This window comes from Penicillium griseofulvum (genome assembly GCF_001561935.1).
Source record: "Penicillium griseofulvum strain PG3 chromosome Unknown contig_6, whole genome shotgun sequence".
Taxonomy (NCBI): Eukaryota; Fungi; Ascomycota; class Eurotiomycetes; order Eurotiales; family Aspergillaceae; genus Penicillium; species Penicillium griseofulvum.
This window is the reverse complement of record NW_024467419.1, coordinates 1,187,166-1,213,480: the sequence shown is the minus strand read 5'-3', so window position 1 is coordinate 1,213,480 and position 26,315 is coordinate 1,187,166. Positions and strand designations below refer to the sequence as shown.

The 26,315-nt window shown below is 48.9% G+C and overlaps 8 protein-coding genes across 8 annotated transcripts; 7 read left to right on the top strand and 1 right to left on the bottom strand.

Annotated features, from left to right (window-relative positions):
* Positions 1-717: 717 nt before the first annotated feature.
* On the top strand, positions 718-1,856 carry PGRI_075620 (IPI1/TEX10 family protein; the record flags this gene model as incomplete). The annotated part of the gene is made up of 3 exons (XM_040795276.1): positions 718-765; positions 818-890; positions 943-1,856. The coding sequence occupies 3 exons, from the start codon at positions 718-720 to the stop codon at positions 1,854-1,856; spliced, it is 1,035 nt and encodes a 344-aa protein (XP_040652953.1).
* A 2,314-nt stretch (positions 1,857-4,170) lies between these two features.
* On the top strand, positions 4,171-7,020 carry PGRI_075610 (uncharacterized protein; the record flags this gene model as incomplete). The annotated part of the gene is made up of 1 exon (XM_040795275.1): positions 4,171-7,020. One exon carries the CDS (start codon positions 4,171-4,173, stop codon positions 7,018-7,020), a length of 2,850 nt encoding a protein of 949 aa, XP_040652952.1.
* Positions 7,021-7,665: 645 nt separating this feature from the next.
* On the top strand, positions 7,666-8,306 carry PGRI_075600 (uncharacterized protein; the record flags this gene model as incomplete). Its single annotated transcript, XM_040795274.1, has 2 exons — positions 7,666-7,683; positions 7,731-8,306. 2 exons carry the CDS (start codon positions 7,666-7,668, stop codon positions 8,304-8,306), a joined length of 594 nt encoding a protein of 197 aa, XP_040652951.1.
* Positions 8,307-8,847: 541 nt separating this feature from the next.
* On the top strand, positions 8,848-10,410 carry PGRI_075590 (putative aminotransferase; the record flags this gene model as incomplete). The annotated part of the gene is made up of 7 exons (XM_040795273.1): positions 8,848-8,929; positions 8,996-9,029; positions 9,077-9,206; positions 9,291-9,611; positions 9,668-9,745; positions 9,800-10,307; positions 10,355-10,410. The coding sequence occupies 7 exons, from the start codon at positions 8,848-8,850 to the stop codon at positions 10,408-10,410; spliced, it is 1,209 nt and encodes a 402-aa protein (XP_040652950.1).
* Positions 10,411-12,193: 1,783 nt separating this feature from the next.
* On the top strand, positions 12,194-14,316 carry PGRI_075580 (putative G1/S-specific cyclin Pcl5; the record flags this gene model as incomplete). The annotated part of the gene is made up of 2 exons (XM_040795272.1): positions 12,194-12,632; positions 12,695-14,316. 2 exons carry the CDS (start codon positions 12,194-12,196, stop codon positions 14,314-14,316), a joined length of 2,061 nt encoding a protein of 686 aa, XP_040652949.1.
* Positions 14,317-15,946: 1,630 nt separating this feature from the next.
* PGRI_075570 (uncharacterized protein) lies at positions 15,947-16,795 on the top strand (the record flags this gene model as incomplete). Its single annotated transcript, XM_040795271.1, has 1 exon — positions 15,947-16,795. One exon carries the CDS (start codon positions 15,947-15,949, stop codon positions 16,793-16,795), a length of 849 nt encoding a protein of 282 aa, XP_040652948.1.
* A 412-nt stretch (positions 16,796-17,207) lies between these two features.
* Positions 17,208-18,936, top strand: PGRI_075560 (nucleobase cation symporter-1 family protein; the record flags this gene model as incomplete). Its single annotated transcript, XM_040795270.1, has 2 exons — positions 17,208-17,349; positions 17,399-18,936. 2 exons carry the CDS (start codon positions 17,208-17,210, stop codon positions 18,934-18,936), a joined length of 1,680 nt encoding a protein of 559 aa, XP_040652947.1.
* A 545-nt stretch (positions 18,937-19,481) lies between these two features.
* PGRI_075550 (putative tRNA-splicing endonuclease) lies at positions 19,482-26,145 on the bottom strand (the record flags this gene model as incomplete). The annotated part of the gene is made up of 4 exons (XM_040795269.1): positions 19,482-19,577; positions 19,642-19,722; positions 19,778-26,060; positions 26,123-26,145. The coding sequence occupies 4 exons, from the start codon at positions 26,143-26,145 to the stop codon at positions 19,482-19,484; spliced, it is 6,483 nt and encodes a 2,160-aa protein (XP_040652946.1).
* Between the last annotated feature and the right edge of the window lie 170 nt (positions 26,146-26,315).

The window sequence follows — 26,315 nt, the reverse complement described above, 5'->3', positions numbered from 1 at the left end:
TTGTTTCTTGGGTACAAGCTAAATATTCAAATGATTGCGCTGCAGGGGATACGAAGGCAACTTCTCGTCGCTTGTCCGATACAGCCAATAATATCTGGGAATTTGGGCAGGGTGGTCCGAGAGAAGAACGGGACTATGGGTTGGAGAGGGATAGGCCTCTGTTGCAATCGGCGCAGGAGACGGTTTCTAAGGCGCTAGGGGGTGGGTCTCGTGGTTAGTTTGCGATATGGTGGTTTCGTTCTTTGGTGCTAATGTGATGATTCAGGTGCGGAATAAATGGATTTCTCTGGGAAGTTGGTTGGAAAGGGTTGTTATATAGAATGGAATTGAGATGTTTATATATCCATTAGGTGTTTTGATTATGTCGTTCTTTTTCTTTTTTGGTTTCTGGTGAATATATGCCGAATATATATTGAGTGGATCCGCATCGAGTTGGATATGTATACTCGGAAATATCGACCTTGTTTGTATCAAGGTTATATCGAATTTTGTTTTCATACAGACATAATATAGCTAGCTTAGTCAATGAGACAAAATACTGTAGCATCATTGCAAACACCTTAAGTTTGTACGGAAAAGAAATATTTATCACAATATACTTCCCGTTTAGGAAATTAACCACCTCAGGCATCAACTGATAAATCACGTGTGATAATCAGAGCAAAAAAAGAATCATTGGCAACCATCCATCTTCAACAATCAATTGACTTTGCAGCCATGGGTTCCAGTTCTAAAAGGAAGAAGGATAAGCAAAAGGATTTCCAGGTTAGAACCGCAAACATTTGTTTCTTTTGTTCGACCCGCTAACCCTTTGAAGAAACCTAAACTTAGGGTTGGAAAAACCAAAGCGAAGCCCGACAACTACACTGATACGAGTTTCAAATCAAAGTGTATGTGCATCTTTTTGGCTGCTTGACATATTATTATGCTCACAATTACCAGCAATCGTCCTAACACAACAATCCCTCCACCTTAATGCACCGACTTCAAATGCCACATTTACGCATAACTTATCTCTCCTCAATGTCAAGTCCGACACCCAACGACGCGACTCGCTCGCTTACCTGACTACCACAATATCCTCTCGACCAGTAAATTCACCTTTGCCACAACCAGTCAGCGTCATTCTACCATCTCTGCTCCCACTCATCCTCGATGGAAGCAACAGCGTACGGACCCAGCTGCTTAAGCTCTTGCGGGCCCTGCCGCCCGGCGATATCGAGGACCATGTGGCACAACTCCTTCCCTACGTCCGCGCAGGAATGACCCATCTTGGAGCGGATATCCGCAGTTCTGCTGTGGAGATTCTATCATGGATGGTCGAGGTAGCGGGCGAAGCAACAGTTTCGTGCGCAGGAGGATGGATCAAAACGCTCAACTGCTTCTTGTCTGTGTTGAGCTGGCACACCGAAGAGTCATCACAGTGGTCCTCGACCCGGGCTTCATTTGGGAAGGCCGGCAGCCAGGGCAAGCCCATGGTCAAAACGCTTGGGGCTCTGGCGATGTTTTTGGATGCGGGAATCGGAAAACCTTATATCGGCGGTGTCGACAGCGAGATGTCCGGTGAAGATGAGAGTACCGACTGGCCATTCCCTCTTTCTCAGACCGCCCAGCACATGATCTCAGACTCATCTACGCCATTCGCATATCTGAATTTGTTTGGAAAGCCGCGCGACGAGGAAGGAGAGATGTACGAAACCCGTGAAGACAGGTACCGCGTGTTCTCGACTCGTTTCCAGGCACCAATCGAGCGTGGACTCAAGGGTGCCAGAGAGGAAGGTGGTGAGCTGGGCCGTGCATCATCCGGGGTCAGCAAGGTGTTAAAAGAAGCAATTGCGTATGGACCGGGCCCATGAGTTGTTCAGCCAAGGTTTATGAGCAAACCCAAATCCATCCAATAGAATGGTACCGTGACCTAGGATATGGCCTAGAGCTTCTATGCGGACTTTACGTATACAGCCACCAGCGGACCACGCATCCCATTCAAGCCAGCTCGGACATCAATACGGAGTACGGCGTCTGCATTTACACAGACGATCTCACCCTGCGAGCACTGCAACCAGCGCGCCGAATAGACTCGGCATGGCCTTCAGAGTGGTGGACTTTGTGCCCTTGCAGGGCTTGCAGCAGCAAGATATATACAATACCAAGGCTTTGAGCCAAAGCCTTAAGCTGGAACTTTATATAAGCTTTCGTGGAACATCGATTTTCATTCATCCCCATAGAGCCAGAAGATCAGCAAAGAAGAACAGCAAAATAACGTTGTGGAATTTTTTTATTTAGAAATTGACTTTTTAGGTGTTCTGGGGTTGGGCAATTATTGCAATTATTATCAGTTCTATGTATGCTTCTACGGGTGATCCGAGGGAGGATATTGGAACAGAGAACTGGATTTTCTATTGCTTCGCAAACTCTCAAATATCAAATGTCTGCGTATTATTAAACATTAAATTGTCAGGTGTACATGTATGGCGTATCGTGATCGACTTCGGCTCAAAGGCTAAAAGTACATAGGCCTTGAGTGAAATGCTACAGAGAGAGTATATGTGGTTGACTTGTCTCTTCACATCTAGTTTCCTGGTCTTGAAAGTGGGTATCTTTGCATACAAAGAGGGGAAATGAGTCTGTGATTGTTTCGATTTTATTTTGAGGGAAATGGAGGACGAAGCTAAATATTGCAGATGTGAAGAAGAGCGTTATTTCGGAGATTAATGCAGGAAAATTGTAAACTGTGCTACGTACTTCCTATTTAGGTAATAAGTTGGATATCAAGGCAAGGGGAGAATAATGAGAATTTACATATGTAGGTAGTATGTATTCGTACGAAGTAGGTTATCAGTCGTATTTTCTTGAAAATATACAGATAGTTGATCATACATCTTTCTCTTTATATTATGCCGATATAGATTGACGTTACTCTGTACGGAGTACTCCGTAGTGAGGTAAATTCTAGGGCTAAATGGTTATGCCCTATGTGTGACTGGTATGGGGTGCATATCGACATACATTGACATGTCCGTCAATTTATTTATGTCATCATATTGACTTTATTTTCAATAGTTCAAGGTTTTGACTGTGAGCTATCACCCTCTCATCTCTCGATCTGTACTTTTTTCCCCTTCCCATCTGTCCTTACCCGGATTCCTCAAAACTTGGATCTGTATAGCTCCGATCTAAACTCTTGCTTTAATCGGAAAGATCACGCCAATTCATCTGTTTGACATGAACAGGTTTGTTAGTTCTGCCGGATTTGATAGCTCACATCCAGTGCGGAGTACAAGAGTACAGGGCGCAGCCTGACGTTATTCTCCTCGCCAGGACTCCCCCCCTTACATTAATGTCTAAGGGGAGAAAAAAAAAACGCCAATTGGGTGATAACAGTTCAATTGACGATTGGACTGCCAGAATTGTCCCTACTACAATAGGCACAATGCACAAAAGGACCGAGTCCTAAACGGCAACATGCAGGTGCATTGGTGGCACTGGGTTTGCCTTTATTGATGTATCATATTTCTTTCCCGCCAAACTATACATCGCGAGTGCCACATCTCTTGTGCGATGAAAGGTTATCCACAGGACCTTGCTTGGATGAACCTGTTTTCATTACAGGACCTATTCGTCGGATTTGTGCTACCATTTTAGCCTCAACCTATCTGTGCCTTTCCAGGTTCCCGAGGGTCCCCGGTCTACTCCTGCGTTTGAGGATCCCCAAGTAAGGATGCGATAGCTCACTTAGAATACTATTAAACTCCCTTCTCCCCGGCCTTGCACTGTCAATTTCTGTTTCGATTTTCATCCAAAACGCCACACATCGCCAACCCTTGTCGACTTTGTACATATCGACGCCCCCTGTACATAGTGGTGTCAATTTACGTCGACATATCATATTTCTCATTCATATACAGGCCCCAATCGCGTTGGCCCTATTGAACAGGTGAGCATGTCACGCTTCCGAGATAATGACTCGGTTCGTCTCTCTAACTTGGAAAGTATAGCATCTATTGCTTTACCTGTGGACTTTTATGCCGACCCGGGCCGGATTGCAAAGCCAGCCATTAATTGGTGGTCCATCTCCCTATGAATCAGTGTGATTTATTATATGACTGTGCACCAAGCCCAATCGTTCGGACTTATCGACCTGATCCTCCTTCAAAACGCAAGCTCTCCAACATGACGACCACAAAGACTGCGCCTCCACCTAGGCCTCTAGTCACCCCCAGGTCTAGAGACGCCAGTACTCCACGACCTGAAGCGCGATCAGCAGGTACGGCCGAAAGAGCTGGTAGAAATGAAAGCCTAGTGGACATGGTTCGGTTCTTCCAGAGTCAGAATATTCCAGCCCAGACCCCGCCTCCATCTCAGCCTCCATCTCAGCCCCACTCTCGAGCTCCCTCTCAAACTCCCTCGAGTCCAACTGCACTCCCGGTTCCTATTTCGCCTGTACCATCGAGGGCAGAATCTAAGGCAGAATCGAAAGCGGAATCGAAGTCAGATGCAAAGCAGGATCCAAAGCCATTCCATCGTCGCCTGCTGCAATTTGCTCATCGCCAAAAGAAGGAACCATCCTCCTCCCGGTCGAAGCAAGAAGAGCAACAACGCCAAATTGAAGCACTAACAAGGGGAGGATTTATTATTCCGGATCGTTTACCAATTGAGTCGAAGGAACAAAAGGAAGCAAAGCGATCAAAAGAAAGCCTGTCACCATCTATCTCTCGAACTCTGTCCAAATCAAAGAAAGATGTGGAAACCATTGGACAGCCATGGCTGCAAGCCAAAGTTGATGCCAACAGGCGATCAACTGAGGCAAGACGTCGCTTGGCCTCTTTGGATCTTGATGACTTTGGCTCAATGGTCGACATCGCGGTTACATTCGCTTCCGATTTCGACGATTCTATGCCGCCACCGTATCAGCCAAATGAGCACGCCTCCTCCGAATCGTCATCAGGTAACTCGATGCTAAGTCCAAGGGCACGTCCCAGTCAAGACATCACCCGACCGACTTCCTCAATGGCTTCTACCAGTCATTCCTATAGGAAAGCCTCAATTGATGAGCAAATCAGACGGCCATCTACCTCCGTAGAGCAAAATACCCATGCCAGCCCTGTCCCAAGAGTTACCGTCAACGCATCCTTGAGTGTTAATGCGACAGAGTCATCTAGACTGTCTATTGATAGCCAGAAGCGAACTCCATCAGACCAATCTAGTCTTCGCAATGCGACACCATTGTCGCCCACCTTGAAACTTTTCCCCAACGTTGCACCTCCTCGCAAATCTAGCATGGGTGCACTTCGAAATTCATCAATTCCTCGGTACCAAATGATCGAAAATACCACAGCATCTCCCGCATCTCCGGCATCCAGCTCACGGACTCGATCTTCCGACAACGTATCTGATGTTCCAGATGAACCAAAGAAACCATCGGATGGTCCAATAGATGTTCCGATTAGCGAGGCAGAGCCACAGTGCTCAGATGCCCCTGTACCTTGTTCGACACCTCCTGTAGCGGCACCATCTGTGGAACAAGCCCCTAAGGATTCTACATCGCAAGATGAGACCAAATCTCGGCGGCGCTCGTTGTCTATGGGAACGCTGAAGGCATTCCCTCTCCCGGCGCCTACACGGCCTTTGCCCTCACTGCCCAGATCTAGAAAATCCTCGCCGAGTATTGCAGAGGCCAACGCTCGCTCTATTCGAGGGATTGGATCAAGGTCATCATCCTCTACTCTGCCTTCTCCTTCGCCAAAACTTGGCGAAGACCAGCGGACCGAATCCACTGTGGACATTTCTTGTGCTGTTGAGTCGCCCCCGGCATCCACTGTTGGCAGCGTCGCTGGCGGGTCAATGGCCGACGACGAAGAAAGCTTGTTTACGACTTCGCTCTCGGAACACTACCAGCCAACCCCGGAACATTGCACTCCGAGGGGCCGTTTTTCAAGCGTGGGCATCCCTCGAGCGCAAAAACTCCACAAAAGCCCTTCAAGCCAATTTGATGCAGAGGGTTCAGAGGGACAGCCTCTGGCCGACTCTCCTGTACTAGGACACACTATCCCTGAAGAGCCCAATGACAAACGTACTGTTCCAAAGGTGCTTCATATCAATTCCCAAGTCAATCGAAAGGATCTTCCATTTGGCCTGCCATCGCCTCCACCCACTGCATCACTCCCATCAGCTCCGCCTTCTCACCTCCCACCACCTCCTCCTGGGCGAAAGGTTACCCAACGCAAATATACTGCACCAGGGTCCTACCGAGGTTCGACCATATCCCGGAGTGACAGCTCAAGGAGCAGCCTTCGACATGAGAGTTTCCCCGAAACATACGAAGAAAGTCGCCTTGAATCTCGCTCTGAGTCTCCACTTCCATCATCAGACGAAGAGGTCTTTGGCCCAGGGGTAAACGCCAAACACTCGCACCGGGAGTCCGACAAATACCAGCGCATTCAGCCAGTGCGCCGAGGATATGAGACAATGGATCCACGGCTGGCATCCAACAGTCGACTTCGTTATCCTAGTGGTACGCGCCCTATCACACCCCAATGCCGCAGCATCCACAGTCTTGAGAGGACTACATCCCCTCAATCACAATACTCCCAATCAACACACAGATCAAGGGAGTCTCAAAGCAGTCAAAACACCCGCGGCCCTCCTCAAATGGATCACTACCTCGAGGACCGGGTCGCGAATCTGGAACGCCAGAACCAAATTCTACAAGCCGCTCTTATGGCAGCGCTCAATGCCGGAGTTAAGAATCCTCTCGAATCTCTCAACGTTGACCCGAACATGTCATCGGGCTTCTCACACACTCCCTTCTCCCGCCAATATTCTGGGCGTCATACGTCACGACCTGACAGCTGGGTCAGCTCTTCTCGCAGCAGTCAACACAGCGGTTTTGAGCCCTCTAGCTCTCACCGAGATACGCGGGCAAACGTCAAACAGCTGGACAACATGATCGAAGACATTGAGTCTGGTTGGCTGTCGGACAAGTCCAGTTTCACTGGAGCTCGAATTTCTCGCAAACGATAGATAACGATCCTTTTTTTTTTCTTATATCCTTTTTTACATCTTCATTGCTTCTGTCGGAACGATGTTACTTATTGGCTTGCGATGCTTTCTGTTTTCTTTTGTTTTCCATTTCTACATATCTAGGCCCTGTCTATCCTTGCTTATTTCTCTATGATACCATTCTGTCGTACCTTTGACACTTTTTTTTCATATATATATATTTTATTGAATGTTACGCTGTATATCCCTGCATGCAACAATAAATTGCATCTATACAATTCTGAGTCGCGATCATAGTGCACCGTTTGAAGCTCCCATATAATTGAAACTATTTGGCAGATCTTTGAAAACCGGGGTGGAGCTTTGAATTGAGCTTTTATCATTGTGCCAGTAAGTGAAGAGCGTAAAGATCTTTGCAGGAGGATTTCACCTATCCATAGTTAGATGTTTTTGTGCCCATCCCAATGCTTAGTCATTTGTTTTGGAGACGCCCAAGCAGTCAACTTCTTGAGCTCCATGTGCTTCAACCATTCTGGCTGAAGAGAAGTACATAGCGGAAACAGCAATTGCAAAGGCAAGAAGTCCTTATTGCTCGTCTAACCCCTAACCATAACCACCCACACCACATACCAACACTCTTCACATTCCCCGCGGAACCCCCCAATCATGGCGAACTCAGGACAAGTAAATATAACCTCTCCAAATATGCTCAACTATTCTAACAAACCCAGCGCACACAGCAAGTCCCTCAGCATGTCACCGCACTGCTCTCACATCTCACCTCCCGCCCAGGCGTGCAATCCACCTTGATCCTCTCCCGCAAAGATGGATCCATCATCCAAAGCACAGGACAACTAGCACAGACTGAAGAAAACGCCTCTCGCACCGCACATAATACCCCATCTACAACCGATCAAAACTCTCTCGCCCAATCCACAGACCCATCCCCTACCCAACCCGCCGTGTCACAGCCCTACCAACCCTCGCAAGCCGAAACACTAGCTGCCCACATTTTCGCATATGTCTCTAGTGCCGAGGCGCTCGGTGTCTCGCTATCACGACCAACCCTCACTGTGCAGCGACCCAGCGACGCTCATTGGGATGTTAACTACGACTACGGGAACGAGGGCCGGGAGGAAGACCGGGATGATGGTGAGGATCGGGATGAGGATGGGGAAGTGAAGCTGCTTCGAATGCGCACGAAGAAACATGAGATCGTGGTTGTGCCAGATCGAAAGTACTTGCTATGTGTGGTACATGATGCTTCGCCAGGTGGAGGGCCTGCGGCGGCGTCGCGCTCCCGGTAGTGGAATTATTGTTCTTGGGAATACAGCTATGTGGTGCTTTTGGGGTTTGTGTTTTGCGGGTTGTTTTGTTGGGTTTGGATTTCATACATATACCCGATGGAAGCAAAATCTTCGCGTTTAATTCATGTTTTCCATGTCACGGCTACGCGTAGGGCTGTTGTATATAGTTTCTTTAGGAGAGGGTGTCTATCTAGACAGTTCTAGCGAAATGCTGGTTTCTATATATGGAGGGATGATACTGCAGACTATGTGGTTGTTTCTGCCGTTGAGTGAAAGCGACTTACTCCTTCTGTTCATATATCCGTCGATCGCAAGCTCTATGATGTAGAGTTGGCATGTCTGATAGCTTGGATCATCGAGACAAAATACAACTAAAGTACAACGTACATATTTAATTTGAGACCGGAGCAAATCCGTAATAGCTCCACTGTTTACCCCTCTCAGCCGGGCTGACAATCAGGTTGGCATACATCTTTCGTATTTCGAGCGTAATAGTACATCTATCATCTAGTCATATCAAGCGAATCTGATAATATTCAATATGGCCTCTACTCTCGATGTTTCCGCAGCCCGCTCTCGCTTCCCTGCACTGCAGCAGGAGCAGGTGTATATGGACAACGCTGGTGAGATGGACCTCCATCTTCATAGCCCCATTAAACTTGAGATCTGATCTAATTGTTAAACTACAGGTGGAAGTCAAGTTCTCGATACCGTGGCCGACTCGTTAGTCTAATCGCATTGAATATCGATGTATACTGACGCAGCTATAGCATCCGTTCTTACTTGCTGAACACGAATGTCCAGCTCGGAGCTAGCTATAAAGTCTCTCAGATTTCGACTAATGCGTACGATAATGCATACAAGGTGGCTGCTGGATTCATCAATGCTGCGCCTGAGGAGGTATCTGCACTTTAATCCATGGCACTTCCCAAGAAGTATAAACATTGCCAAACGTCGGGTGCTAACACATGAAATCCGAAACAGATCAGCATTGGTATCTCAACCACCCAGCTACTGCACAATCTCTCTACGGCACTTGAATTCCAACCCGGTGATGAACTGGTCCTATCCAAACTTAACCATGAGGCCAATACTTCCCCGTGGGTCCATATCGCAGCGAGGTTGGGCCTGACTGTAAAGTGGTGGGCAGCTTCCAACCCAAAGAACCCAGTGTGCGATCCAGCTGAGTTGAAGTCCCTGCTTTCCGATAAGACCAGACTCGTAGCATGTCCCCATGCTTCCAATATCACTGGTACAATCAGTCCGATCCGAAAGATTGCAGACGTTGTCCATGCCCATCCTCGCGTGAGTAACAATAACATCTATCGTTCTCTATGCACTTACTCACCCGATCAATACAGACCCTGCTGTGTGTGGACGGAGTAGCCCTAGCCCCCCATCGTCAGGTCGACGTTAAAACATTAGACGTGGATTTCTACGTAAGTTTCAACCCAAGCCTTTGCATGACTGGTTGCTGATCTGCCCCCCACTAGGCATTCTCCTGGTACAAGGTGTATGGACCACATCTGGCGCAATTATATGCCTCATCACGCGTTCACGACCAGATCCAGTCACTAGGGCACTTCTTCAAGCCCACCGATACGCTAGACCTGAAGCTCAATCTGGCGTCGGCTAATCACGAGCTTACACAGAGTATTCCCCATGTTGTGGAGTATTTTGGCACTGACCCTGGTACAACTTGGGCGCAGATGGCCGAGCATGAGGAGCGACTGCAACAGATTCTACTGGAATTCTTGAGTTCTAATAGCCGGATTGATGTTATCGGTGAGGTTTCGGCCAGCAAGGAGCTCCGCGTGTCGGTTATTAGCTTTGTTGTGCAGGGAGTGGGTAGTCAGCGCCTTGTGGAGGAGGTTGAGCGTCGATCGGCCTTTGGGTTCCGCAGTGGTCATATGTACAGCCACCGGCTACTGGCCGACGTGTGCGGATTGGAGGATGTGGAGGATGGGGTGGTGCGGGTCAGTTTACTGCACTATAACACCGGTGAGTGGGTATCCTTTTGGGATTTGTTCGATAACTAATCAGGACAGCGGCCGAAGTACGGGGGCTGGTAGAGGTATTGGGAGAGGTGCTTGCACATTTCTAGATAGTTTGTATATTGTACATGTACTCTGTACAGCTTAGGATGTTCGAGTACATTTGCTATACGCTATGAAACCTTTTTTATTAATTTTGTTCCCCCAAGCCCTAGAGGTCTCAACTTAGGGTTACTAAATATTACTCCAACATACAAAATGCATATATTTGCCACTTGGCTGCCCTACATATCTAACAGATATTTGAAGAAATCTATGAAGCCCGAAACATTCTTTGTTTTCAGCCTAAGTTTGAGGTCATATGAGTTGAACCTACACCCGAGGTTCCCCAGCTCCATCTGGAAGGCTGCAGGCAACTCCAACCAGTGCCGATCGCAATATACAACCAATCAACATCGAGATAATCGGTGGAATAATGGGAATGATAGTGGATCACAGAACAGCCGCGCGTGGATTGGCCAAGATTGGTCAGGATGGGGTGCAAAGACAGCGTGGCAAGCGGCTTTATGACTCAGTCGAATTTGAACAAAAACCTTGGAGTATGGTTGAATGTTATGAACCATTTTTATGATTTGTTATGATTTGTTAATATGGTCTTTTTCTTTTTAAAATAAGATTCATCACACTATGAGTGGCTACACAGACATTAAGGTGTCACTGCATGATCATTCTATGGTATTTGGTAGATGGATTTTCTAGAAGAAAAGATTAAGAAAGATTATAAATATATCTAAAAAGAGATATTAGACTATCAAATAGAATATTAGTATAAAATAACGTATAATAAGTATAAAATAGTATCTATATAGAAGGGAAAAAAAAGGTGATAGTAACGTGAGTCACCGTCGTACCACAATCCAACACTCTTTCTTTCGCTCCTATCTCGGAGTCTTCTCGCCGCATCCGTATCCTTTTCCCTCCCCATCTCGAGATAGTCTCTCTCCATATCTCCTGATTATAAGGGAGATAAAAAGTAGAATATTTGACTATATTCTATATTTCTATTTCTATATTTCTATTGTTGGTCCCTGCGCCTCCCGGCATCTTCCTAACCCGCCACCCACCTTTCTCGCCACAAGACTTTCTTTTCCCCTTCCCATTTTTTGCCCCCCCAATCTCTTTTTAGTCAAAAACCACTCTCTGAGAGAAGAGTCATAGGTAAAAAAAACTTGCCCTAAATAAATATCTTCTGACTCCGCTAACTAATCTTCATTTCGCCTCCATCAGCCTCCCATCCCCTCTTCCCCCCGAACTCCTTCTCTGCCTAGCCCGCTTCAACGACTGCCTTGAACAAGCCGCCACTAAAGTGGTTCTGCCTGTCCATGGTCCGTTGGATGCCTTGATATAAACTCTTTTATCACACGACTCATTTCAAAATGTACCCTATTGACTCCTTCGTTCCGATCGCCTTTGCTACTGTTACCGACCTCTGCATCGTCACCGTTTCTGGCTCCATCTGAATCACTCATCAGAAAAGAGTCATCCCACGCCACGTGCCCCTACTTTGGTTTATATCAGAAGCACTTGGTTGATCGGATCGTGAATACGTTTTCCTTTTCTTGTCTTTATAGTTGATTGTTTCCCCTTTTGGTCTCTTATTTTTTTAACCCGCTACCACCCCGGCGGTTCCGCTTATTTTTCCTACCCCGGTTATCAACCTGGCTCTCTACGTTTAAAGGTCTGCCGTCGCCTAGCTCGCAAAGACGGCTCTGTCTCCTCGGCTCTCGTTCCCGGTTCCCTGCTTAACGGTATCTTGACACTACGGTTCCAAAAATCGGACCATCTCGCTTTATCCGGTCTTCATTTGAACTTTGTTCACCACAAACACCCTATATGAACTCTACACTTCCGGATATGTCAGGGATGGACGTCTTGGGCTTGACCCTCTCAAACCCAAGCTCCCAATTAACAGCGTCTCACCACGCTCACCCTTACGCCTCCTCGATCTCCTCCTCCGCATCCTCCTCTTCCTCATCTGTATTCTCCCTCGATTGCGTATCGCAGAGTTCGATATCATCAACATCGACCAACCCGGTTGACGTGATTTGGGAGAATGAGAGTAGCCATTTGGCAGGAAGAAACCAGAATGGGGCATGCTCCCGGGCTTTTGCCAAGGGACCTGCTTCCAAGGTGGACGGTGTAGTGCCATCCGAGCTGCGAATGCACCCTCGGCGCACTAACAGTTATTCTTCTAGCGCTCCCAGTGCGCGCCCTCCTCCATGTCTGCTACGGCAGTCAGAACGGAAGGTGAACTTCGTCGACAACCTCGTCGGTAAGTCTTAAGAAAAGACTCAAGTACGTCGTACATTCAGCTAAACATCCCCTCCTTTTAAGACACCGCATCACAGATTGTTGAGATCATCTGGCCCCTTTCCGCCGCAGCATCGCGCAGTGATGCCGCGACCGGATCCAAAGGGGTTCTTCCTCTCCGCACTTTTATTCAGGAGACACTCCGCCGCTCGCGTACTAGCTACAGTACCTTGCAGGTGGCCTTGTATTATTTGATTAAAATAAAGCCCCACGTGCCCACGCATGACTTCACCAAGGAGCAGCCTCGGGATCAGTCGCCTTTGCGGGCGATGCAGTGTGGGCGCCGGATGTTCCTGGCAGCGCTGATTCTCGCTTCAAAATATCTGCAGGATCGGAATTATTCCGCTCGTGCCTGGAGCAAGATTTCTGGCCTTAATACTCTCGAGATTAACCAGAATGAGCTTATGTTCCTCAAGGCTGTCGGATGGCGCCTGCACATTGATGAAGCAACATTTCAGCGCTGGACTGATCTGGTCTTGAAGTTGACCCCTGGTGCCGGTGGTCCCCCGGTTGCTAAAGGTCAGTGCTGGCAGACTGTCCTACCCAAACTCACTCCTGAACTGGACTTTGTAGAGTCAGAGCCCGTGACCCCAGTATCAGCGATGGGTGGGATGGATCTCGGTCTGTCAGAATTCCCCTCGCCTCGTAGTCTGCCAAGCAACGAGTCGGTGCGCTCCTTGCCCCGCGAACAAACTCCGACTTATGCTCGGAGTCTTCCGCGAACCATGGAGCCGACTCCGCGCATGGACTTTGCCAACTTGGCCTTGCCTAATGTTCCACGGCCTATGATGCTTCCGACGCCACAGATGACCCCCCAGTCTCAAGTGGCCCCCACTCCTGCTGCGAGTGTGGCTTACCGCCGCCCATCCATCTGTACGGCTATGTCTCAGGCGCAGAATGTGTGCATGGCGCGATCAACACTTGATCAGCGCCCGCCTATGTCATTCTGCCCTCGGACTCAGTCGTACGATGGTTACCCGGCTGTGGCTCGTCGGTCATCTTTGGCTCGCTCGACCTCATCGGCATCGTCTCCCGACTCGATGATTTCCGACGTTTCTACCCTGTCGTCCCGCTCTTCGCGGTCGTCATCAGTTTCGTCTAACGCCTCGGGTACTTGTGGCTCAGCACCAGCTAGCCTGGCTGTTAAGGCTACATTGCGCTGCACGAGCAATTCCCTCAAGGAGTCCCGAAAGACTCTGGCCATCGCTTCTCCGATTGATGAGAGTTGTCTGGTCGGCGTCTACAGCTCTCCTGAATATCCCAGTTCTATGGGTTCTTCGGTCCCAGACCTGTCTAATTTTTCCCTGGATTCCAGCCTGAGCGAGGCCGCTCAGAGTCTCTGCGAACTTTCCGGTGCGACGCCGGAACGGCGCCAGTGCCGAAAACGCGGACGTACTGGATCCGACGATCTCCTGCTCCAAAACCATGTGCGCCATCTGATCAACCTCGGGGCCTCTGGAGATCACTCCGTGTTGCCTGATGGACACTTCCCACGTTCGTTCATGATGCAACACGGGTCCTCCATCCCCCCCGTGCGGACTGGCCCAGTCTCTGGACCAGCAGGCATGAAACGTGCCTGCTGTGGCAGCGAAGCACGCAAGATCGCGTTGAACCCGAGTCTCCGTGTTGCGGAGTACTTGAATTAACTTGCGATTTATTAGCGGATTTCCTTACTTTTCTTATTTCCTTTGTGCGAGGCAAAAAAAGAAAAAGTCCGTCGTTTTGTTTGTTTCCCATACGGCGACCCGAACCCGTTGTACATACCCCTATTTTCTCGGGCACTCGGTTGTACGTATTGGGACTTGGGCGTTTGATTCCCATGAAATGTACGATCTGGTGATGACTGGCATGTCCTCTACTTGCATCGTGCATCTGTTCTCTCACTTTTTACCCCTTTCTTTTTATCTATGTGGTTGCGAACGGAGTGGTCGGCATGGGACGGTTATGGTCTTTTTTATTTACTCTGGTTACTGGCGGAAAGCGGGCGTCTATGCCCTGATTATACCTGTATCAACTCTTCCATCTAGGGGATGGTATATTTACCATTTCCGAGGGTTTTCCCTCTCGGATAGGATAGTCAAATCCAAATACAGCTCAACAGCGATATCGGCTCCCCCTCGTATTCCTTAGCCAGCCTTGGAGGCAGATGTTCACATGACAGGTCTGTGCGACCATTTGGAATCCATGGTTCAGCTGTGAGTCATGCATGCGTCAGCTGTGGCCGTGGTCCGTGAGTGCGCGAGTGCCGGTGTGGCTGTGGCCTTCGTGTGGCTGTGACTCATGTGGCTGTGGACTCGGATATTCGTTTCTAAGTATAGAGTGGAGCTAATGCATGGCATTGTTCATAGCTTTTGCAAGGAGCTGTGTACATTCATTCTAATACTGGCGTGCTTAGGCATATGCAGACAAAAGTCCCGTCTTTACCGGCCGAAAACTCGACCAATGCTATCACCCTAATGGCTGGCAAGGTCTTCCTTGTTCGGATATCGGCTTGATCAGGTCCAAAAAGTCAGATACGAGTGCGAATGCTTAGCCTACATAGGGGTGAAGATTATGTATTCATATAAGACTGATATGGTGATATCTCCTTTGGTTTCTGCATATGATGTCATAACTCAAATTATTATATCTAATCTATTATTTACAGACCTTTTTGGTGTCTCTTGTTATACTTATACACATTAAGGATCTGGTTTATTGCTTATCTAGGTCTTCATCTTTTAATGGGTACCTACTTTCCTAGTACCGATGCCATATTGGCCAAGAATAGCTCGCTATACTTGGGACCGGAGATTGTTGAAGCCTGGTTGGTTATTATACCATTACCGCATTTCACAAGAGGCTTAGGACCCGGGGAGTCTCAGGAGGTCGATCTTAGCACAGCGCTTAATGGACAAATGAGCAACATGAAGAGACAAAGCTCTGTTGCGAACTGTCATGCAAAGTCAGTGCTCGGGCAACAAACAGGTTCAGAACTCAATTCATTCCCACCCAAAGATTTCAGGAATTTAAGCAACATGTGCTTGATTATCAGGGCATCTCACAGATACCATGTAATAAGTATTGGAGAACTGGCGGTGTTAATTCATGGGAAAATCCGAAGTGGCGTCACTGGCGGCTAGAGATTGCCGTAGATGGCCCGATCAGATAAGATTGCTATCAGCTGATGCTCTCCGCACTTCCCCATTCCGTTCTACCTACTTTCTTCTTCTTATCTCCTGTAAAGGTTTGAAAGCTCTTTTGGATACCAAATTATTTACTTGAATAGCCGTCGTGATGGTCTCTCATTCAGCTATCCTCACTGGTGCTCTCGCACTACTTTTACCCCTCACGACCCACGGCTTTGTCGTCCCCCGCGAAGACAATCTCCAGGCCTTCCTCGAACAGCCAAACAGTTTCAACCCCGCCCTGAGCTCTGATCACATTGAAGATGAAAGTGCCTTAAACCGCCCGTCATGGTTCACCTCGACTTTGATGGCCCGCCGCCTACTGGCCTTGGCCCCCTCCGGCGTCATCTCCACCAACTTCCCAGAGTCCCTCCCACCCTCCGCACACGCCCCCTCAGACGTTGCCGGCCTCTCTATCGCACTACGAGAGTACATCGCCGATTGTGATGGATCCCTACCATCGGATCTCTCGCACGATGATAACGGCGATCCAACCATTCTCGGCCTTCGCATTGGAACTACATTTAAGAATATTGCAGCGGGGTCTAATCTCAGTCTCCAGTTAGACTGGTGGGATCATCTCAACGAAGCTGGCCCTGTTTATCCCGGTCTTCCTCTCAGCCCGGCTGCTCTACCTCGCGTCACTCTCTTCGGATACTTGGAGAACCTCCCATCCCCACTTCCCAGTGATGCAGCTGCAGCCCTCGAGAAGTGTTTCCTCGAGCCACACCCTGATGCAAAGGTTTGGATACCAGGTTCTTCTCACTCGCCTCATGCAAGTTTCTGGGCCCGGTTGGTGGTTACCCATGCTTACTGGATTGGCGGATTTGGAGACGTGCAGCAGATCGGGTGGATCAATATCACGGAATGGCAGGGGATCAGACCACACGGTAGTCTTCCGGGCGTTGGTGATGGAAGAGGATGGCAGGATGTCCGTTTGCCAGGGGAGAAGCAGTAAAGAGAGTACATAAGTACTCTGTACTTTCGTAGGGGTCGACGAATGACTATGGGTAGCGATGATCGCATCAGTTTCGCATTAGCATGCAGCATCGCAATTAAGCATATCTTGATATCTCTAAATGAATTTTACGAGGTACTTTTGAGCTCTCCGTTCTCATTCGTCCCCCTATGCTTATCTGCATATTGTACGCTTATCATTCCAAGGATTCTTATCAGCCCTGTTGAGCACGGACAAGGTCGGGGGGCAAATCTGGGGAATAAGAAGACTTCGGCCCTGCATCTGTTTTATTCTCTTTTTGTTATTGTTGTGTTCTACCCATTGTGTTGTGTTGTTATAATACAATCACAAGAGACCGGCGCCTAACCCCTCTTTATCTTGACATCCCGACGCCTCACCGACATCTTCAACCATGAAGCTACGCATCCCTAGGCCTCGTTTACGGGTCTCGCAGGGTGAATCTGCATTTGCCGCAGGCAATGCACGGTGGACAAACCATGATCTCGACCCGATTGCCAAAAATGCGCGCAGATGGGGCGTCCTCAGTATAATAGGTACAGTACATGTGCTTATCTTTTGCAACCATCGAACTAGGGCTAATAGAGCAATCAGCATATTGGATCTCCGATGCCTTGCAAGCAGCGACCTGGCAATTCGCCAGCGGTATGATTGCTGTCGGCCTCACGTATCGCGAAGCCCTAGGTATCGTCGCCTTATCCTTCTTCATCATATCATTGGTCATTTCAGCAAACGGTGCGGTGGGCGCCATATACCATGTACCATTCCCTGTGATTGCTCGTGCTAGCTGGGGATTCTGGGGCTCATATATCGCCATTATTTCACGAGTCATCCTTGCTGTCTTCTGGTTCGCCATCCAGAATGTCAACGGCGGAAATGCCGTCCGTGTCATGCTGGGAGCAATCTGGCCGAGCTATTTGGATATTCCAAACCATATCCCCGAGTCACAGGGCATTACCACCAACGGTATGGTCGGACTTTTGCTCTTCTGGTTACTCCAGGTTCCATTCCTCTGCATGCACCCAAACAAGCTACGCTGGCTGTTTACGGTCAAATCAATCCTGGTCCCTATTTCCTGGCTCGCTATCTTAGTATGGGCATTTGTCACCGTGAAAGGCGGCGGCGGCGTATTCGACCAACAAGCTCCAACAGTCTCCGGATCCAAATACAGCTGGCTATTCTTAGCCAATATGACATCGGTAATGGGCAACTATTGCACTATGTCAGTATCCCAATCCGACGTCTCTCGCTACTCTCGTGTCAGCGCAAAATGGCAGATTCTTTATATCCCCATGTTACCTGCTGTATTCACCTTCTTCTCTTTCATCGGTATTGCCGCTTCGTCCGCCGGCCAGATCCACTATAACCTCGAGTCCATCCCATGGGACCCAATGGTCCTAATCAGCTACTGGCCCAACCGCGTGTGTCGCTTTTTCGGCGCCGCGTCCTTCGTACTAGCCGCCCTGGGCGTGAACATCTCAGCCAATTCCCTCTCAGCAGCTAACGATTTCAACGCACTAGCACCACGCTACATCAACCTCCGACGCGGTCAGCTCCTATGTGCCGTGTTGTCCTGGTGTCTTGTTCCATGGAAAATCCTCGCATCAGCAGGAAACTTCCTTAATTTCATGTCTGCGTACGCCGTCTTCCTTGGTCCAATTGCTGCGATCATGATGTTTGACTTCTGGGTTGTCAATCGTCGTCGATATGACAGTCTCGCTCTATACCAGCCGAATAACCCGACATATCGGTATACATTCTCCATCCCGGGCTTTGCGAAGACTATTTCTGGTACGAACTGGCGCGCTGTGGTGGCGTTTGTTGTTGGTGTTGCGCCGTGTATTCCCGGATTGATAAAGTCTGTGAACTCTCATATCGATGTTGGCGTCGGTATGCACCCATTTGAGTTTGGGTGGTTATTGGGCTTTGTTGCGACTTCTATTGTCTATTTGTTGTTATCGTGGCTGTTTCCTGCGAAGGAGACGCAGGTTGACCGCGCTATTCTACCTGATGAGATATACGATGCTGGAACGGTGGATGGACTGGAATCAGATGATCCAGATAGGAAGGGTGTGGTTACTGATACACAGGAGAAAGATATGGATGTGGAAAAGGCTGTTTAGGCTTTCTCTGATATTGATGTGAATATTCGATATACCGAGTGGTATGTACATATCTATGTAAATATTCAGGTGCCAACTCCAATAAAGAGGTTTAATTTGTGAAAACATATCCATATACGTATAACCTTTGATTAAGTTAGGGCATTGTTCTTTAGTTTTAGTGTCACGTGGTAGCGACGTAACCAGCCCACTCCCTTCATGGTAGCAAGATCTTATGTCTAGATCAAGCCAACTAGATCATATCGTCGTTATGGATATAGGCCCAAGCCGCCTATAATGTATGGCTCAGAAAAAGAATCTAGATGTATTTCCGTAGACGACAAAGAAGTATCTCTTCCTAAAGGTATGTTAAGGGAAGAATTTGATGACATGAAGTGATGAGAGGACCCGAATGGGTAGTAGTGTAACGCTGGAAAGACAATGTAAAATATTACAAGATGATATTCATCATCGGTATTTGAGACCATTGGTTTCAATATGTGACAGGCATATGACATAAGGTCATGTGGATGCTTAGTAGTACATCGTTATTGGTATTGTGGTGTTCACTTGCGCTTCGGCTTGGGTCGGATGAAAGGATCTGACTCCTTCTTTTTGCGGATCATTGGGGGTCGGGGCTTGAGAGGACCTTGGTTGGGGGGCTAGATTGATAAGATATTAGCACGAGTGATCAGGAGGAAAGTCGACCTTGGATATGGCGTTTACATTTGCTCCTGGCGGCAGAGCCCTTGTTGGGTCAATTTCGGTCGGATACGCCTGGTCATCGCGAGAAGGCTTGATGAGACCCTAAGAAATTGTCAGTATATATGAAGCTAGTTATTTCATAAATGGGAAAACTCACTCCTGGTGGGCCGCTGCTTGGCGGTCCCTTGTAACCATTGCCAGCATTGGCCACTGGGCTATTGCGAGGGGGACCAGAAAGACCTGGGTGACCACTGACTCGAGGGACATTCTGACCACGAGCAGTCGGACCAGATAGACCGGGATGGCCACTACCCAATGGGCCTCTTGGGGCATTGATTGGGGCATTTGGCCCGGTACGAGGACGTTGCGATTGTGGTCCACCAGAGGCAGATTCTTCGCGTTTTCTCTTCGCGGGATTATCAGCAGGCTTCACGGGCGGGGTTGAATTTGTGGCTTGAACGACAGGGACCTTGCGGTCGTGTCCTCCCAGTTGACGCTCTCGCTGACGCGCAGTGAATGAATCTTGACGTTGCTTGAGGTTAAACTCTTCTCTCTCAATACGAGCTTTCTCGAATTTTGAAAGGACTTTCGTAGACTTGCAGGCGTGGGACGTATGCCCGCATTCGCCGCATTCGCCGCATCGTGGAGCACGGCAGGAGATCCTGGTGTGACCAGCCCGACCGCAGCGGAAACAGGTTCCTCGAGCATTGTCCTTTGCCTCGTCATTGTCGCAGTTATGAGTGAAATGGTCGGCGCTTCCACAGATCCCACACATTTTTGTCGTGTCTAGGCCCTTGGCTCCCCCAGAAGGTCCATCAGGCCGTGCAATTGGAGGTGTACCGCGCCCAGAGGCAGACACCGAGACGGAGCGCGAGTCAAGGCCAGTAGAGGCCGATGAAGGGCGGGAAATTGGTGGTACAGGGGGTTCATAGTCAGGAGAACTTCGGGCTTCTTCGGCGTCAAGGTCGACCATTTCAATCTCTTTGTAGCCAGTGAATTGTGGCTTTTCCAGGAGTTTCACAATATCACCCTGCGTGTAGACATTTCGCTCCCGCGCGTTCTTAATGAGCCCGTTCCAGAATTGGCCCTGCTCCAGGGACTGGGAGTTACCTAGAACCCAAAGCGATGACTTGGCACGGGTGAGACCGACGTTCATACGGCGGATATCAGCCAAGAAACCGATACCCTTGTTGGATGCTCGGACACAGGAGAAGATGATGACTTCGCTTTCTCTACCTTGGAAAGCGTCAGTCGTATTGAAATCAACCTTGTTCAGAATGTCTTCGCCATATCGTTGGGCAAAATGGAGCTTGAGCTCTCTCAGTTGGCCCTTGTAAGGTGTGATGATGCCAATCTTGCCCGCAAAGTCGTAGTCTTTTACATCTGTGATCAAACGATCATACAGTTGCATTGCCACTTGTAACTCCGCGTAATTGACCAAGGAATGTCCTCTGGCTGCAGATGAGTGCATTCCCTGAACATCGAAGAATCGGTAAGGACTGAGAAGTTCGCTTTGATGCCAGGGACGCCGGCGCAGCTTGGCCATGTCCGGTCCATCCTGCAACTTGCCATCGTAGAACGTCACACTAGGGAAACGACTGATAGCCGGGTGCATACGGTACTGGATATCCAGCAAGTGCACGTCTTGAGGGTGATTCCTCTGCATGCGGACGAACAAACTCTGTTCATACTGGAACTTGGAGGCCATCTTCGACAGAACAGTTGGAGGCAACTGTTTGGGATCACCAACAAGAACACACTTCGAGCAGCCGTACTTCAATGGGATGAGAGCACTGAGTTCAATACACTGTGCTGCCTCATCGATGATGACAGTCTCAAACTCAACATTCATACCCTGGAAAATTTCATGTCCAGAGCCACTGAGAGTAGTGCAGATGACATGAGATTCGTTGATAATTTCTTCTTGGATTCGGCGTTTATGCATGTCAGCATTGCGGGCCAGCGTATGGTTCTGGTCGCGGGCTTTATCGATAGACGTGCTCAGTTGAGACCGCTTCTTTTTCATCAACTCGAACTCGCGCTCCAGCTCCTCCGGAGGAGGCATTCCCTTTGCTCGTGCTTCATCGAGTCGCCCACGAAGCTCTTTGAATGACGTATCAGTTGTCTTATGCTCTTCATAGAGCTTCTGCAAGTCGACACCATTTCCTTTGCTGGGGTCCTGGTTCAGGCGGGTATTGACCATCTCCTCAAGGGTAACATCCAACACCTTGGTGTTAATTGCGTCACTTCTTCCTAGACGAAGAACGGAGACCTTTTCTTGCCGACCATGTGTCGTCTTCACACCTTCCTTCAATCGCATGACTAACTCGTCGACAGCAGCATTGCTAGGCGCACACAGGAGAAGTTTTTTTGATAGGGCATTTCTCGCAGGGCCACCATTAACTTTGACCACTTGTTTCCCAAGCACGTCACTTAGGAGACTTCCGACAAGTGCGATGATAGTCTTGGTCTTTCCGGAACCTGGGGGACCTTGGATAAGAGTAAACGCGTCGTTGTCAACAGCTGATTTGATGGCTCTTGCCTGAGCCCGATTGATGGAGTAATTATCCATGATGGGCTGGAGTCGTGTGTCGGAGTAAGTGAGAAGAGGTGAGGGTTTAGCCATGACAATCTCCTCACACAGATCATAGTACTGCAACGCCATCAAGGCACCATATTCACGCTCCACTGGGGTGAGAGAAGTGATCTTGGCGCCCCATGCCTCAGTTCCTGGTCCAAAGGAAGACAGGAACTTGCTACTCCCAGGATTGACCCGATATGTGACCTCCATCTTTTTGTTTTTCCGATTGACACCACAGACACGTGCGAGAACGTGGGGAGCAGTAGGGTCGGTTGTAAGTTTCGACGAGTTGGAGAACAAGACCAAATCACCTTCACCCATGCTGAAATCCTTGGGAAGAATGCCAAGCGGTTGGGTGCTGAATTCGATCCACGAGTCGACAGCCAATCGGGTCATGACTTTGACTTCGAAGGGCCGGAAAGAACCTTCGTCCTTTGCCTGTTGGAAACCTTGCCACGCCTCAAGAATCAACAAAGGTTCGAATGTACTTTGGTAGGCATCGGGTGTGCGGAACGTGTTCGAGACCAGGGAATAATCGGTGCGGTCCGAGGTAGGAGGAAGGTCGCCGGTTGCGAAAAAGTCCCAGGAGAGGATTGAGTGGTGAAGAGAACCGAGATCTGGAGCCAGGCGAGCCCGCATATCCCTGACAGATCGATGGCGCTTGATTTTTTTGACGGGTTGCTGTTGAAGGGATTGTTTCTTGCTTAGTTCATAGGCCGCAACGGCCTCGGGTTTCTTTGGTTTGGCACCAAAGAGCTCCTTGTCTAATTCATCTTCACTCTCAGAATTAGACTCGTCACCAGAGGAGACCATCATGCTATCAGCGGGGGTTGTATGATCTTTACCCTTGATACCAATACCTTTAAGGCCAGAGCCTTGTTCAGCTGTCTGTTCCCCAACGCCATGAGCAGGCATGTTCCTCTTGAGTCTAGCGAGCTCAAGCTGATCACGCTTCTTCTTGGCCTCCCGTTCCCGTTCACGCTTCTCACGGAAAGATAGGACGTTGTTGCCATCGGATCGTACAGGAGGAACTGACTTGAGGAACGATCCGGGAGCGAACGTATCTGGACGAGTCTTGACAGCCGTAGAGGTATGCATTTTGGCGGCCTTCGCAGCGTCCCGTTTGGCTTGGGTTGCGATACGAGCCTTGTTGAATTCAACAGAAGAAGACAATTCAAGAAGAGTTTGGTCGGTCAAATTATCATCGTCAAAATCGTCGTCACTCGTAATGCGTGAGGGGCTCGAGGTATCAGAGGGTTTCGCAAAAGCGGTGATAGAAGATTGTTTCTTGAGAGAAGCAGTTGAGGCAGTGACGACAGGTTTTTTGTAGTACGCCTCCAATGAGCGGACTAATTCTGCCTTCTCACGTTGGTTGAGGATTGTTTTGATAGTGCCATTGACAGCAACCCCCTCAATAAAGCTCAACGCATCTGGCTTCACGGTGGTCACATTCATCCCACCTAATCGGCGCAGAAGCTTTGCCACCAACCCTACGAGTGTAGTTGCCAGAAATTCATCCTTCAACCTAAGCCATTTTACCATAGCACTCATTGTGGCAGTTGGCGACTTCAAGAAATTTTCCGATGTAGATGTCTGCCCCGGATCAGCGTTCCCTACAGCTCCCAAGAACACACCATACTGATCAAATAGAAGATCTGCGAACTGAATGGTGTCACGGCAGAATTCAAGCATGACGGTCTTATCGTTACCCCGAAGATGCCATGCCTCAGTCTCATCAAAGATCGTAGTCAATGCTAGCCACAGATACTCCCATAGCTTCTGTAGCGAGATGACCTCTCGACGATCAGCGAGATTACGAGTTCGCAACATACCGGTCTGACTATCACATAATATCTCTACGATATCTGTACCAGTGTATAGCATTCTTGGAGCCGGCGCGAAAGTCTTCATGTGAGAGATCCGACGGAACGACCAACTGAGACCGTAGATCGTGGTCGTGAACGAAGTTTGGAGCAGATGAGAAATGGCATCTCGTCGAGCTGACTGACCACTGACGGCCTTGATCAGGTCAACCGCAGCTGTGTATGTGTCTAGGTCGGCGGCAAACAAAGCTGAAATCACAGCGCTGCTTGTATCCTGACTTCGGAACAACGTCTCAAGATGCTCGGGAGGAAAGTCTACGAGACGTCCGATGATTCGACATGAGAGGTTGGTGAGATGGCCATAAATCATGTTGAAGTGAGTCTTCTCCTTGTTCCCTTCTCCTTTCGTGGGAAACATCTCCAACCCCACTAGGGGCAAAATACCTAGGAGGGCCGAACTTGACAGCGGCAGATTACCCGGGTGCAGGTTCTTGATGACAGCATCCCAGATGGGGGCAGAGTAGGTAGATACTCCGTGTGCGAGGGTACCTTGCTTCAGAAGTGCTTCATAATCGGTCTTCAATGACTGACACTCTAATGCCAAGGTGTTGCGTACGACTTCCATGCACTGCGCGCGAATATCCTCCTGTCGACTTTTCTCGACATCAAAGGTCGGGGGGTTGATGATGACATTGATGGTATCACCAACCACTCCCATTGTCTCTGCCAACACGATACGAGTAACTGTACCTCGGGAAGACTCATTTTCTGTAAAGCGGCGTAGCGTTTGAAGGAGGCTGCTCAAGCCAATGTTAAAGCAGTGATAGCGTGACAAATTGGGATATTGGGTATCTTGAAGACGGCCAAGTAATTGCAATGTCAAGAATCGACAGGCAGACGGCTGGTGGGCACCTTTCAATGAGCCGAGGAAGGGACTGATCCAGGAAAGCATGTCCTTCAATGCGGACCTCTCAAAAGGCTCGCCTTCGGACGTTTCCATGAGAAAGGCATTGAATTGTGTGTTGTAAAATGTTTGCTCCATGATTGCTTGGGGAGAAATGGCTTGCATAGCATCCCAGAAGTCAACCGGGGCTTTCTCAAGGAATAGCTGGATGGCGTTGAGAAGAAATCGCAGGCTCGGCGCAGGTATGGAGAGATGATCGACGGAAAGACGGCAAGGGTCTATTTCCAACCCTCGAAGCTGATGTGTAATCTGCTCCTTGTCCAGCTTTCGGACGACAAGCTGCATGCCTCGCCACAACCTCTGGATAACTGCAAATTGCGGTGGCTGTTGTGAAGCAGCTTTTAAGCCCATCACCAGGCCATCGCGAACCGCCCATTCAAATTCCTGAGTAGTAGGAGGCCGCGCGTATCGTGTCCATGACTGAATAGCCCAGTAGCTTCGAAGTTGATTGGAATCGAAAAGAAAACGGGAGACAGCAGGAATGTAATCGGAAACCTTCAAGCTCCGCTTTGTTTGAATGAGCTTGAACGGCTCATCAAAATATTGCTGTAGGAGGCTTTCGTTGCGCAGCATGGCTTCACAGCTCAGTGTCTCGAAAATTGACAGCAACGCCGCCCTATCCAAAACACCCAAGCCAATTTTCTCCAATGGGGTTTGCTTCAACTGCGTTGTAGCGATTGTCAAGTTGCGGGTGATTCTCCGAATGTCCCACTCGTCGATTCTCTGGGCAAACGCCTCAATATCATCTTCATGATAGTTCTCCTCCTTCAGCAGGTCCACGAGCCAGATCTTGCCGATGTAATAATGCTTGATGCATAGATCACACTTCTCCAGCGACTCGTCTAGTTTTGCCAGAACCCAGTTCTGATCTTCCTCTACTCCATCCTTATGGTACGCCAGGATGCGCATGGACGAGAGGAAACTCTCTCTTCGCGCCTTTGCTTCGGCCACAATATCCTTGATAGCCTTCCCCTCTTCATCCACTTGTTCTAGATCGTCGTAGTGTCCATGGTCATCGTCGCCTTTTCGGGGGCACAAAATGTGGGTAGCCTCCGGGAGGGCCTTGAGTTCCCTGTAGAACACGAAATGTGGTTAGTCCTGGCTTATTTGTCTCCAAGGATTTCTAAGGCTTACCTAATTGCAGCCAGAAACTCCATGGTGTAGTCTCGAATTGCGGAGATAGTTGTATTGAAATGACAGAGTACGGTGCATTGCCTTCATCTCATATGTAGAGCAGCTAGAGCATCGTTTTGCCAAGAAGTAACACTGATTTCAAAGTGATTCCACGAGGTTTGGTTCAACTGCCGATAAGAGAATTGAATGATGT